The 14,842-nt window shown below is 34.8% G+C and overlaps 1 protein-coding gene across 1 annotated transcript; it reads right to left on the bottom strand.

Moving 5' to 3' along the window:
• Nucleotides 1-1,939: 1,939 nt before the first annotated feature.
• LOC149775959 (protein YAE1 homolog) lies at nt 1,940-12,933 on the bottom strand. Its single transcript, XM_089942054.1, has 3 exons — nt 12,706-12,933; nt 6,762-6,883; nt 1,940-2,321 (listed from the first exon to the last, which is right to left on the bottom strand). Exons 1-3 carry the CDS (start codon nt 12,790-12,792, stop codon nt 1,940-1,942), a joined length of 591 nt encoding a protein of 196 aa, XP_089798180.1. The 5' UTR covers nt 12,793-12,933.
• Between the last annotated feature and the right edge of the window lie 1,909 nt (nt 12,934-14,842).

The following is a 14,842-nucleotide window of genomic DNA, read 5'->3' as shown; positions in this document are numbered from 1 at the left end:
TAACATTTGAAACAATATTTTGAGAAATTAATGTGGTCATTTCCTTTTAAAAACAATATCTGCTTACGTTTCAAGTATCAGCATCAGTGGAACAATATCCCAGGGAAATAAGGTCTAATCATTCAGATTTGTGTTGCCTCCTTTGACATGAATGGTCAGTCAATCTTTACTTTGTTATTAATAGTACAACAGTACAGTTTGCAACTATTATTAGTAATACAAGCTATATTTGGTAAAAGAAAACTGATATTTAGCCATACACATGGAAAGATTGAAGAAGAAAAAAACCAAGCCCAAAAAAGTTATTAACAGGAAAATCAGTGTATAAACAGTAAAACTTATCTATTATAGACACTGAAAGGGACTAGAAAATGTTCCTTTACATACAGGTGAATTTGGCAGGTAAAAGTAATACAGTGGGTTTATAAATGTCCTTTATGAATGGGTATTAAAGACAGTTGTCCACTAGGGCTGTTTTCCCTGTACTCTGGTAACTCTTGATTGAACTTGCTATATTTTTAGTTGCCAATATCATGACATCTCCCTAACTAATGTCTCCAAATCCTGTGTAAATCTTTCATATTCGACTTAGATAATTATCAATAATTGAAGCAATCACAAACAGAAACATGCCTGAATAACTTCAAAGACTGGTGTCATTACTGATTCAACAGTTTGGGTTCATAACATGTCTCTATTCTATGTCCACCCAAGTTCATTGCACTTCTCAACATTATTTAGTAAATAAGATTTAATGACTTTGGGAGAGTGAAGGCTGCTTTGTAAATATTTCGTGCCAGTCTGGCATCTGGATATCTCCAAGACTTTTGCCATGCTTGCATGTATGATGATGCAAGTTGAATATTGCAATGGTATCATCGTGAAGCCTCCAAACCATTACATATCACGATGCTATCATTAATTTACTATCATATAAACTAGCTTATAGGTCAGTGTTGTTGTTGTTGTGGGGTTTAATGCCATTTTTCAGCACAGGATAGGCTATGTATGGCGGCCAGTATTAATGGTGGAGGAAGAACCCAGGAAAACCCCGGGAAGAACCACCAACCCACGAGAAGCTACTGGCAAGCTTTCTCACATACCCACATTGGCCGAATCCTAGACTCGAACCAACGCAGACAGAGGTGAGATGGCAGTGATCCGAAACGGAGAGCGCTTTAGACCACTCGGGGCCCCGTTTATAGGTCAGATCCAACTGCAAAAACTGCACAATCCCAGATCTACCATAGTATAATGCCCCAGTATACCATAGATCTACCATAGTATAATGCCCCAGTATACCATAGATCTACCATAGTATATGACATGATTTTAATCTTTAAATTTATATTTGCTGAGTAAACCTAAACAAACTCACAGTATTAAAGCCATAACTTTTGAAACACTTTTCAATTTGCATTGCACATTTTGGTCTTGTATCATAAAAAGATACCAATGCAAGCCCAAATTCTAATAATTTAGAAGTAAATGGTGGGTATATTTTGTCTGAAAACTTGCACATATGCAATCCATTATACTTTATATACCTTTATCTCAAAGGTGAAGCATGGTGTTTTATATTATCTTTTATGTTATCAATATCTGCATGTGATCACAATTAAATCAAAGTGTTCTGTGGAACAATGAATTTCACCTGTAAATGACTATTTTATTATACAGGTTTCTGCGCACAAAGACAAGACAGAGACTCCTACCATAAAGGAGAGAAAGGGACTCGTAGAATATCTAAGACTTTAGACACAAGACTGTAACGTTTGTCCAGTTTCAGTTAAATACAAAGAGACTTAAGCAAAACATCTTAACATAAAACATCTTAACATTGTTCAAAACACTACCACCACCACAACCATTGCTGTTGGAGAAAAAACACATATGTCTTTCCATTCACAAGTGAACCCCCCACAAAAAACAACACAAATTATGACAAAATTGTTTTTAATTTTTCTTTGAAATATTGTAACTTTTCTTGATATTCTGCACAACTCACTTTATTTATTATTAACTTATTTGTCCTCTGAAAATTAATCTCTTTTCCATGATGTAGCCCATCAGAGTTATCTCTGTTTCTAGATGTTGAAGCTGATTTATCCTCCAAAGAAATACCTTCTGGATTGTCTGCATCAATGCCAACTCTCTGAATGCTTGTATTATCTGTACTTGAAACAATATCAGTGATTTGGCTGACTGATTTAATGACTGAGGCTTCATATGAGGAAACTTCATCAACAAATTCCTGCAGAGCAGATTCTTTCTCTTTTTCAATGTCCTGATCATTAATGAATTTACATGACAGCAGAGCACTGAAAATACAAAAGAAATTACTCCTTACTTAACTATGTGACATACTGGACATTGATCGAAATAAATAACACATGAACAGTCACAAATAACATAAGAAAAAAAAAGAAGAACCAATTAAAGAACACAGAATTAAATAAAAAAGGTCATCACTATTTATTAAAATCAAATGGCATCCAATTCATAGAAAAATATCCTTTATTACCCTAAAAATTGAAAATTTTTATCACGTCTAACAAACTGACATATCTGAATAGTTAGAATATTTATAAAGGAACCAGATTTATTACATTTATTTTTTAAAAGAGATTTAAAAGAGCTGATGTTTTGGCAGGTAACATTCTCCGACAAAAATAAGTGTCACATTTTAGAAGACATAACAAACAAAAGGACAGACTTTTTAGAGGGTAAAAATGCTTGAAACTATAATCCTTTTGTTTAGATTTTGAAGTTGTTGAGGGCTTTCTATTTAAGTGACCTCACTGCAAGCTTTGATTGACAACTGCTATTAGCCAATCAAATTGGGAATCCCACATGCTGTAACAACATCCACCATTACCTCGGACAAACTACAATTTATTAGTTGTCTAAGTTAAAAAAAATAATATAACAGCTCATTTTATTTTGTAGTGTGTTACTCATCAATGTAAACAGCATGTGACAGTGTGATTAACAAATGGAAAAGAGGTTAGTTATGGTTTGTGTAACAGCGATGACCGATATCCTGAATGAATAGAAAATTGCATGAAGTTTGTGCCTTTCCTGAAGCCGAAAACAAACTTACAGAAATGCCTGAGATGAATTTAACTTTATGAAAGACCACATGAACATTTAAACCAACTCATATAAATATGCATTTACAAAGGTAAATAGTGGTTATGTTTACAGGCAGTTTATAAATATATATATATATATATATATTTTTAAGTAATATTCATTTGTCAAACATGACCCATCTGCCTAGTAAACAAACAGAACATCAATGACAAGCTATGGTTTCGGCTATCTGAACATTTATCAGCTTTACCTGCCTTAAGTAATAATGCTATCTGAACATTTATCAGCTTTACCTGCCTTAAGTAATAATGCTGCCTGAACATTTATCAGCTTTACCTGCCTTAAGTAATAATGCTGCCTGAACATTTATCAGCTTTACCTGCCTTAAGTAATAATGCTGCCTGAACATTTATCAGCTTTACCTGCCTTAAGTAATAATGCTGCCTGAACATTTATCAGCTTTACCTGCCTTGACTAATAATGCTGCCTGAACATTTATCAGCTTTACCTGCCTTAAGTAATAATGCTGCCTGAACATTTATCAGCTTTGCCTGCCTTGAGTAATAATGCTGCCTGAACATTTATCAGCTTTACCTGCCTTGAGTAATAGTGCTGCCTGAACATTTATCAGCTTTACCTGCCTTAAGTAATAATGCTGCCTGAACATTTATCAGCTTTACCTGCCTTAAGTAATAATGCTGCCTGAACATTTATCAGCTTTACCAGCCTTCAGTAATAATGCTGCCTGAACATTTATCAGCTTTACCTGCCTTCAGTAATAATGCTGCCTGAACATTTTGCAGCATAAACATGTTCTTATGACATTAAATGCAAGACAGATATATCAAAAACAAAATGGAAACCCACAAAAATTAAAAATAATAAATAATAAAAACATAATACTGTATTTTCAGAAGATAAAAAATATGTTTCCTCACTAAAATGATCTATAAACTGAAGGTAAATTTTCTAACTCACAACATTCTTCGTGTTGCAGACTATCTATGTAATAACAAAGAATATAAAACTACATAGATCATTATGTGTCAACACCAGTTCCAAACCCAAATACAGTGCGACCCCACTATAATGTGCCCTGTGATAACGTGAATTTGGATATAATGCGGTTGTGGCGTGGCTCCCAAAATTTCATATATTCATTCGTACATGAAGTTTTCTTCTTCTTGAACATACGTGAACTAGGGTATACAAATTTTTTTTTATCATTTTGGGGAAGAGAGCGTGTATGAATTTTAATATAACATGATCATGGCGTGGTTCCTGAAATTTTAAATACAAGTACGTGTATTTTTCTTGTACCCGAAAAAATATTTATTTAAAAAGTAAGTGAAATAGTGTATAAAAAAATTATTATCAATTTGGGGAAGAGATCATGTATGAATTTGAATATATTACGACCGTGGCATGGTTCCTGAAATTGTAAATACATGTACATGTAATTTTTCTTTCACCCGGAAAATATTTTTTCTTAAAGTATGTGAAATAGTGAATAAAAAAATTTATTATCATTTTGGGGAAGAGATCGTGTATGAATTCAAATAAAGTATGATCGTGGCAAGGTTCCTGAAATTTTAAATATATGTACGTCTATTTTTCTCGTACCTGGAAAAATATTTTTTCTTAAAGTATGTGAAATTTTTTATAAAAAAAATTCTTATCATTTTGGGAAAGAGATTGGGTATGAATTTGAATATAATATGATCATGGCGTGGCTTCTGATATTTAATGATTTCACCAGGTTCTTGAAGTGTTATGCCAAAATAAACATTATCGGAAATGTTATTTATTACTGATCCATGAGTAAAGCCAGTAAGTTCTCTTTATGATTGTCTTCAATTAATTCTGTATACAATTGTTGCTCAAACAATAGCCAACATGTGTTTCTTCTTGAACTGTATACACAACCAAACAGCAGACAATGCGGTGGTTGATAAAAGATTTTCACAATTTAATAAACATCAAAAAATGAAAGCTGTCAACATGTGTGCTGGGTTTGGCAGTGTTATTAGACGCAAACAGTTGACCAGTAAATAATGTCCACTTTATTAGCTGGAAATTAAAAGGGTATGAAATTGTACATGCATTTAGCTTTTAAAATCTTTATAAAAATATTTTTCACGTTTCTTTTGGTGGTGGTGGTGGTGGTGTGGGGTTTAACGCCATTTTTCAGCACATGATAGGCTATGTATGGTGGCCAGTATTAATGGTGGAGGAAGAACCCGGGAAAACCCCAGGAAGAACCACCGACCCTCGAGAAGGTACTGGCAAGCTTTCTCACATACCCACATTGGTCGAATCCGAGACTCGAACCCACATAGACAGAGGTGAGATGGCAGTGATCCGTAACGGAGAGCGCTTTAGACCACTCGGCCACTCGGGGCCCCTGTTTCTTTTGATATTCACAAAATCTGAAGTAAAAGTTATACGCAAGCTGAAAACATGTGTTGTTTGATAATTATTCTTACTGTAGTCGTTCAAATGAATAGGCATACAAGTGTTAATTATTGGAAATTACAATGGATATAGGAACACGGAAATGAATCTGATAAAACTTTAGCAGTATGAAATTTGCACAGACACCGTTCATAGACCCTGGAACATAATGAACCGTACATGTACTTCATCTTTCTTAACCTAATTTTGCTGTTAATTTTTCCCATTGAATTCAGACACATAATGATCTGTGACAAAATTACAGAACAGTTTAAATATGTATGCAGTTGTGGCCATGGCATTACATGTATTATGGATTAACTGCATGCCACTACGGTATATCAGATGGTAAGTAAACGGTGTTAATACCCCGTCCATGCTATATATTAGATGTTAAATTCAGACAATCTGTGACAAAATTACTGAATATTTTAAATCTGTGTGAAATTTTTCAATGGAATTACATGCAATATGGATGAACTGCATGCCACGACGGCACGATAGTAAATTGTGTTGATACCCTATTCATGGTATACATTAGACATGAATAAACGTATATTTGCCAATGAGTTGTTCTCTGAAAAGAAGTAAAATACTGTAAAACTCCTCATTATCGCGACCCCGCTTTTAACATGATCCAATTTTTTGGACCCCAATTATTGCGTTATAGTGGGGTTCCACTGTATATAAAATATTTTACACTTATCTACTTGTTAATGAATTTATACCCTTGTCTGATGCCACCAGAAACCTGCACAAGATCCCCACAAATCACTGATATTTGAGCGTCCTGATGTATAAGTCATTTATGTCCAAGTACCCAGTAATACCGTTACTACTAAATAATGCCATTCATGGCATTTGCAGACATTAATATGTTGTTGTTATTGCTCCATGACTTGTTTACATCATGAATGTATCCTTCGCTAAAAATTACTTTAACCCCTGTTGTCTGCTTTTCAAAGATAAATCAACATATCTAAAAAAAACGTAAACAAAAAATTCAGCGGAAGATCACCCAATGTGCTCTACATTATAGCCATGAACACGGCAAATTTAATACTTGTTTGTCTAAGGTAGTAACAGAAAGTGTTATGCGGAGAGGTCAATATGATGTCCTTTTTTTTTATGGCTATTTCTGAAAATATTGTAAGAATAGAAATCTATGTTTGTTAATGCTATGACTACAATAGGGCATGTTAGGAAGATACCTTATCTGACCCCTTAGTTCCGCAAATGGAAACAATATGTCTGCAGCATCAGCAAAACCTTGATTGAAACCATCTTGCAGACTTACTTCTTGTCCCTCTGATAAACCATTCCGAAAACCTTCCTGAAACAGAAATAAAAGCTTATGCATTTTAAGAACATACAAATTAGTAACAGTGAGTTGAATGAGGTTATGATTAACTGAATTATATGCAACCATATGAATGTGAATAAATCAGGTCTATTTAAGATTGGGATAATGATAAGCAAATTATGTCTGTCAGGTATTGGTACTTGTGAGCCTTGCAAATATATTATGTCAGGTCTTGATAAGAGTGGGCCATGGCAAATATATTAAGTAGGTCAGGTCTTGATAAGAGCGGGCAATGGCAAGTATATTAAGTAGGTCTAGTCTTGATAAGAGTGGGCAATGGCAAGTATATTAAGAAGGTCCAGTCTTCAAAAGAGTGGGCCTTGCAAATATATTAAGTAGATCTAATCTTGACAAGAGTGGGCCATGGCAAATATATTAAGTAGGTCTAGTCTTGGCAAGAGTGGGCCATGGCAAATATATTAAGTTAGTTTAGTCTTGATATAAGAGTGGCAAGTATATTAAGTAGGTCTAGTCTTGATAAGAGTTGGCCATGGCAAATATATTAAGTAGGTCTAGTCTTGACAAGTGTGGGCCATGGCAAATATATTAAGTAGGTCAGGTCTTGATAAGAGTGGGCAATGGCAAGTATATTAAGTAGGTTTAGTCTTGATAAGAGTGGATAATGGCAAGTATATTAAGATGTGTTTGATTTGGATTTTTAATGTAGCTTTAACAAATTTTCAGTCATATCGCTATGATGTCTGCAGTATGACAGTTTATAGTGATGTCTAGCACTGTGGCATCATCCGCAGACATGTAGCATGATGTCCCAACCATTCACATTATCCTGACACCCGGCCGACCAGTCCTAACACTAACCTCTTAATGCTGAGCACCAAGCAAGGCAGCTGCTAGTACCATTTTTGTAATTCTTTGGTATGACTCAGCTGGGGATCAAACCCACAACATCCAGCAACCGAGGTGGACGCTCTAACCACTAAGCCACTGGAACGGTGGTATATTAAGAAGGTCTAGTCTTGATAAAAGTGGGCCATGGCAAATATATTAAGTAGGTCTAAACTTGATAAGAGTGGGCCATGGCAAATATATTAAGTAGGACTAGTCTTGACAAGAGTGGGCCATGGCAAATATATTAAGTAGGTCTAGTCTTGATAAGAGTGGGCAATGGCAAGTATATTAAGTAGGTCAGGTCTTGATATGAGTGGGACACAATAAACCAAATAAGTAGGTCAGGTATTTATAAAAGTTGGCCATGGCAGACATGTTAAGTCAAGTCTTGATAAGCGTGGACCAAGGCAAATATATTCAGTAGTTCATGTCTTGCTAAATGTGGGCCAAGGCAAGCACATTAAATAGGTCAGGTCTTGATAAGAGTTGGACACGATAAGCAAAATAAGTAGGACAGGTATTGATACAAGCTGGCCACTGCAAATATATTAGGTTGGTTAAGTCCTGAAAAGAATCAACCATGAAAGTATATTAAGTATGTCACGTCTTGATAAGAGTGGGCCATGGCAAGTATATTAAGCGTGTCAGGTCTTGATAAGAATGGGCCATGGCAAGTATATTAAATAGGTCAGGTCTTGATAAGAGTGGGCCATGGCAAGTATATTAAATAGGTCAGGTCTTGATAAGAATGGGCCATGGCAAGTATATTAAGCATGTCAGGTCTTGATAAGAGTGGGCAATATGTTGTATACCAGTTCATGAAAATTGTCAACTGGTCAACCTCTGGGAGGAGGAGTGACCATGAACTCAATTTCCAAAATACCACATTCTGACAGATTTTAATGAAATTTACCCCAAAAAGGATTAGAGGAAAAAGTAAAACCTTTTTCGCCATCTACACAAGCCATAGATCTAGTCAAGACAGTTTCATCAAAATCCAACAAGTACTAGTGGAGGAGAAGCAATGATATGGGAGCAACAACAATGCTGAAATTAAGGAAGGTTAATAATAATAAACAGGATGAATCTAACATTTATAAAAAAAAAAGATAAAAAAACTATTCTAGCTGGTAAATGGTTCAAGAAAAATTTGAAGATACCATATGTTATGCTCACAAACTTGCTTTCATATTCGTCATTATGTGCTATATTTGGAACAAAATGTCAAAACCAATGTTACAATTTTTCTAATATAGGTACACCCCAAGATATGTAAGGGTTACATTCCTGGGACCTCTAAGTATGTCAGTTTTTACGTAAGTTGAGTTTACAATGACAAGGTTAGGTAATCTAGGCATTATTTTTATATGTGGTATGTTCAGAGAATGTCAAATTTGTGTGTCTTGCAGGTCAAGACTATGGCTTTAATGACACATCATTACAGCAATGTGAAAATGACAGCTGATATTTCTATGTATAATTACTTGTCACAGGAAAAGTGGCACCACCTTAAATTCAAAGGTAGCATTTCAAGCTTTTTTTGCTAATTTCCACTAAGTTTCACAAAATGCATGCCATTGTAATTCATTTAGAAAGCACGACAACAGCTGGTGCGTCTTAATTTAAGTTTGGCCATTATGTGATAATAACCATTTTGGCTGATCTGATATCTTGAATCTCACTGGCACCCTTGAGTAATTCTCTATAAATGGAAGTCTGACTGAAACTGATTCCTAGCTACAAAGTTTGATCAGATGAAAATTTACATAATTTAACTTCCCACATATGCACCCCATATTATATGCCACATATAAGATATATGAGAGTTCACTAACAAGAAAAACTTCCCACATATGCACCCCTTATTATATGCCACATATAAGATATATGAGAGTTCACTAACAAGAAAAACTTCCCACATATGCACCCCTTATTATATGCCACATATAAGATATATGAGAGTTCACTAACAAGAAAAACTTCACCACATTAAAATGACACCAAGATTACAAAAAAGTGTTTGGTTTTACTTTTTTAAACACTTTTTAAAAACCATTAAAAAAAGCATGGGGTACGTGTAAAACTATAATTTCTCAATTTACAAATTCTTGTTATGTAATATCTAAAGGACATGTTTTTAAGGGTTTTATATTTTATAAGGGTATTTTTAAGGGTTTTGTATTTTATAAGGGTTTTTTAAGGGTTTTGTATTTTATACGCGTATTTTTTAGGGGTTTTGTATTTTATAAGGGTATTTTCAAGGGTTTTGGGTTTTATAAGGGTATTTTTAAGGGTTTTGTATTTTATACGGGTATTTTCAGGGGTTTTGTATTTTATAAGGGTATTTTTAAGGGTTTTGTATTTTATAAGGGTATTTTTAAGGGTTTTATATTCACCATTTTCATCCAAAACCATTTTTCATTGTATGGGCAACTTTTAATATTAGTTTGCATAAGGTACTTGTGATTTTGTGAATAGCAGTATCGCGGTTAAGTATACCAGAGATACATGAAACAACTAAATCCATCAAAATTCACCACCAAATCCACCCAAGTGTAATATACAAAGTATATGTTCTTTAGGTATCATTACACAAAATAGCAGAAAAGTAGATAACTTACAGCAGATGGTAAAAATTTTCTTTGTTCATTTTTTTGCTTTTTTAACATGTTATTGTATATAATTTATATGTAATAAAAATTCAGTTTTCAACTTATGATATAGGCAGATGAGTCGACTCAAACTGACAATTGTAAGACAAAATGTCCAATTTAATGAATTTACCATTGTAGAACACAAAATATAATGCTAACTTTGTGATCTTTGGGTACATGGAAGTGTTATATCATATATCTGTTAATGTGATATTATATAAAATTTCTATTCAGAAATCAAGATTTAATGAATTATACATTATTTACATGAAATACTTAGGTTTATTAATATTTACTAAATTTCAAAAGGTTAGAATGAAAAGAAAATAAGATGGTTTAGTGGTTAGTGATTTTACTCACAATGTACAAATCCAACAATATCAGTAAAGAAGTATATTTTAATATTATGGTACTCATCAATGGCTCTTTATAAAATTTATTTTGTTCTATGTTACTATTCAAACAAAAACAAATCATAATTCCTGTGTGTACACCGTTAAGAGGTGTACTTTGCAAATCAAGTGGCAGCTACCTTACTTCTGAACTCCGCAGCAAAGGTATCTCTTTGGTTTGTATAAAATTCACTCGAATCAAATTTCATTTTGCTCTATATTACTATTCAGACAAAAACAAACCATAATTCCTGTGTGTACACCAATATATACACCGAGAACATTTAAATACGTGTATTTTGGCTTTTCAGTGTATTTCAGTGTTTATAGTAACACGTATCCCTTTAATAACAATATGCGGTAATGACACATGAAGAACGGTAATGGGTCAGTAAGGACTGGTACAGAAAAGGCCTAGGTTAAAACAGCCTGGTCAAGAAAGGCCAGTAACGGATCAAAAAGGACCAGGACAGAAAAGGACCTGGTTAAAAACTACTATTTAAAAAATTAAATATTAATAAGAAGAAGAAGAAGAAAAAGAAGAAGACGAAGAAGACGAAGACGAATGCAGCTATCCTTTTATGGCAGCTTTTCTACAATACCCATATCTATTCTTAGTTAATTACATTTTTACATATATTGCTAAAACATTGAGCTGCAAAAAATGGTCAGTGAGGATTAATACCAAAACTCAATTAAACCACTTACAGAAAACATTAGACCTTTACAGATTATACAGATTGCAGTGACAGTATCAGGAAAAATCAGCAATCACACTGTACTTTCATACTTCCTTTACCTGTTTTCTGTCTCAGATTTATTAATATGTTGGGAAACTTTGATAATCACATTTGAGAGGCAAATACAAGTCTCTGCAATGACAACTATTTCCTATGCCTCCAGCCTGTTAAGAGTTTGATGTGTCATACAATTTTATCAGTTTTTGTAGCGATTACTGAGTCATTCTTGATTATTGGTAAACTTCAGAAATATGGTACTTGTGCCTCTTTCTTCTCTTCACTTATAATGTTTTTATCCATCATCATTTATACTTTTTTCTACTGCATATATCTTTTAGTGAACTTTCCTCATTTTCCATTTTATGATATTGTCAATATCTTCTACAAGAACAATTTATGTATCTTTCAAATTACTGTTCGTATCAAAACGATTTCACCTGTGAGTTTATCTAAGGATGAATATTTTGAAAATACTGACCTTAGATTACATACTTATAAAATGAAAGCATTGCCATCTTGATTAAAAATATGTAATTGGTGTTTCAACCATTACTCATGTTTAAAATGAGTTTTTTTGCACCGAGATAATGTATGAATGTGCAATTTTCATTAATATCACACTATGGTTTTTGGACCAACAATGGAAATAAGATCGGTTGCTTTTATGTAATTTTCTTACAGATGTTCAATTGAGCCATACATTTCTGTAACAGTTGTCAATACAATATTACAGTAAATTTATATTACAAAATTTGACAACAGTATGTAGCATTAGTGCCAATCTGGTCACAGTCAGGTTAGAAATTATAAATCAATGATTCAACTGACTTAGTTCTGTGCACTTTTTATCACAATAAACGTTTTCGTTATTGAAATCGCCAGGGGGGTACAAACAAGCGGGGATGTATAGTCAGACTATAGTAAATAGTAATTGATAATTTAAAAAAATTAGTCTTTATGGGTCGGTTTCTTTTTTAAAACACTAGTCCGTTTTGGTCATGGGAAGTTTTGGTACAAGTCCGTTTTGACCCTGATCCTGAAGAGCACTCCCGAAAACTAAACTTTTAAAAAGCAACAACTCTGGGAATGAAGGCATCGGAATTAGCATTTGCCATCGGAAATAAGTGATAGTCGTGTTCTCTATGAATGATGCCTACACGTGTCAATTCGCTTTCTGTTTTATGCCATTGTTTGGCTCCAATCAACTCATCTGGTACATCCATGTCAAATAAGTCGTCACACATCCTGACTTCTAGGTGTTGTTTAAAATATATGAAAAGAAAGCAAACTGTTGCGAATGCACGCTGTCGTGCTCTTTGGTTGTGGAGGTAAATAAATCTCGCATATAGTCCGCAATCGCCAGGTTAGGCTGGTATCCTGGTCTCCCAAGAGCTTTGTGATGGTTAGGGCACCAGGCTATCGCCAGGCACGCACAGTCGATTGGCCATACCAGATGAGACATTTTCAAGATGATGTAATACGCATATAACAATGCGTTGGCAATAAAGAAATATCATTAAATCAGTTAGAGAGATTATAGATTGCGCTACTGCTTGGTTGTGACTTAACTGTGTCAGTTGGATGAAAAAAATTTCCAGTATGTAATTCACAAAGAGTTTCATAATTTTCGAATATACCGACTTTCCTTTTGTACAAGTCACACGAGTCGTGTAAGCTAACTCGTAATATAGTTATCCAAAAAGTGTATTCAATCAAGATTTTTGAGTGATCTACACATTAATTGTCATAACAAAATTTCTAGACGAAAATTATTGATCGCTATGGACTTTTACAATGGCAGTTCGACATTACACTGGGTCAAAAAAGTCCATACTGGATTGAACTATTACTAGTGCAAGGAGAATCAAGTGTACAGTCGCGTGGATAAGAGGTCGCGTGCATCTTCAGTCATCTATGTGGATGTTCAGCTTTCAATGGGATGGAGGAGTAACATACTGTAACGAAGAAAACCCATGGACTTTAATTTTTGTTTCGTTAGTTTATGTTCTGATTTCAAATATTTGGCGGGCTTTGTAGGGCCAACTAGCATCTTAGTTTTGGGTCACGTGATTCCTAGGTTGTCACGCGTGTGTGTCTGCTACACACATGTGCATATAACACCGATTAAGTTGCATCGTTTATTGGTGTGCATGGTCGTGATGGAACATGGGCTCGTGTGTGCAGGCAAGGCGATAGGTGCAGTTTATCCGCTGACCTGAGTTCGAATCTCCGTAGAGTACGAATTTAAAATTCTCTAACCTGTATGATAGTATTATTTGTATTAAATATTATTTCTGTCTACTCTTATCAAGCATTCTTCTATATGATCCAGGTCGTGCGTTAGGAAGTGGTATTATTTGAAGACGTCCCCTTGCAAGTGCAGCAGAAACTACCCCGCCAGAGCAAGCACATCTGGTCGGAAATTTCTTTCGTGAGACGTATGTATGATTTGAGCTCAACTTGGCAACATACTGACTGACATCCTCACCATACCTTTGTGATACTGAATTTTAAATGCTCCACTGAACAGCACTTGGGCCTGTTTCTACTGATTTCTCATGTACTATCCTGATGAGGAGTGCCCGAATATCATGTGAACTTGATCCGATTCATACATCACTACTGCGTGCTCATTTTATATATGGCCTTCACTAACTGATGTTATTAACACTTCTCTTGAACGTGGTGGATTCCCATCATTTTTCAAAACTGTAATTGTAAAGCCTCGTTTGAAGAAGAAAAAACAAAAACGCTTTTCCCAAAATACCGCCATGTTTCGAACCTCTCATTTACGTCAAAACTCTTAGAAACTGTGGTTCTGTTCCAGATTGAATTTCATCTGAATTAAATAGTCGTTTCAATAAATTTCAGTCCGCAGTACTGAAACTGCTCTTCTGAAAGCAGTTAAGCACCTTCTCTCCAGTGGCCTCACTAGGGGATGCGGACCGCACCGGTGACACATCAGAGGGGGTGACACCTAAATGACTGTCTACTAAATTTGTGAATTTTTGTGCAGGAAGGAGGTCCATGGGGGTTACACCATGAGTTACCACACATGACTGTCTAAGAAGAAGTTGTGACGTTTTGTGCAGGAAGGGGGTCCATAGGGGTGACACCATAAGTTACTGCATTGGGCGACACCAACTCTAGTGACGCCACTGCTTCTCTCTGCTCTGGATGGTGGAAATATTTAAGTTTTCACTCTACGCGACTTGTCTGCATCGTTTGACACAGTAGACCAAGATGCATTACTTCACCGTATCCAGCATTTATTTGGTATAATCCTATCAAGTA

This window comes from Sinohyriopsis cumingii, chromosome 18 (genome assembly GCF_028554795.1).
Source record: "Sinohyriopsis cumingii isolate HCF-2022 chromosome 18, ASM2855479v2, whole genome shotgun sequence".
Taxonomy (NCBI): Eukaryota; Metazoa; Mollusca; class Bivalvia; order Unionida; family Unionidae; genus Sinohyriopsis; species Sinohyriopsis cumingii.
This window is presented reverse-complemented; position numbering and strand designations above follow the sequence as displayed.

Coding starts and splice junctions, on each gene's coding strand:
- LOC149775959 (XM_089942054.1), bottom strand. CDS start 12,792: ATGTGTGACGACTTATTTGACATGGATGTACCAGATGAGTTGATTGGA. Junction 6,884..12,705: donor CAGAAAGCGAATTGACACGT/GTAGGCATCATT, acceptor TTTCTGTTTCAG/GAAGGTTTTCGGAATGGTTT. Junction 2,322..6,761: donor GAACTAAGGGGTCAGATAAG/GTATCTTCCTAA, acceptor TTGTATTTTCAG/TGCTCTGCTGTCATGTAAAT.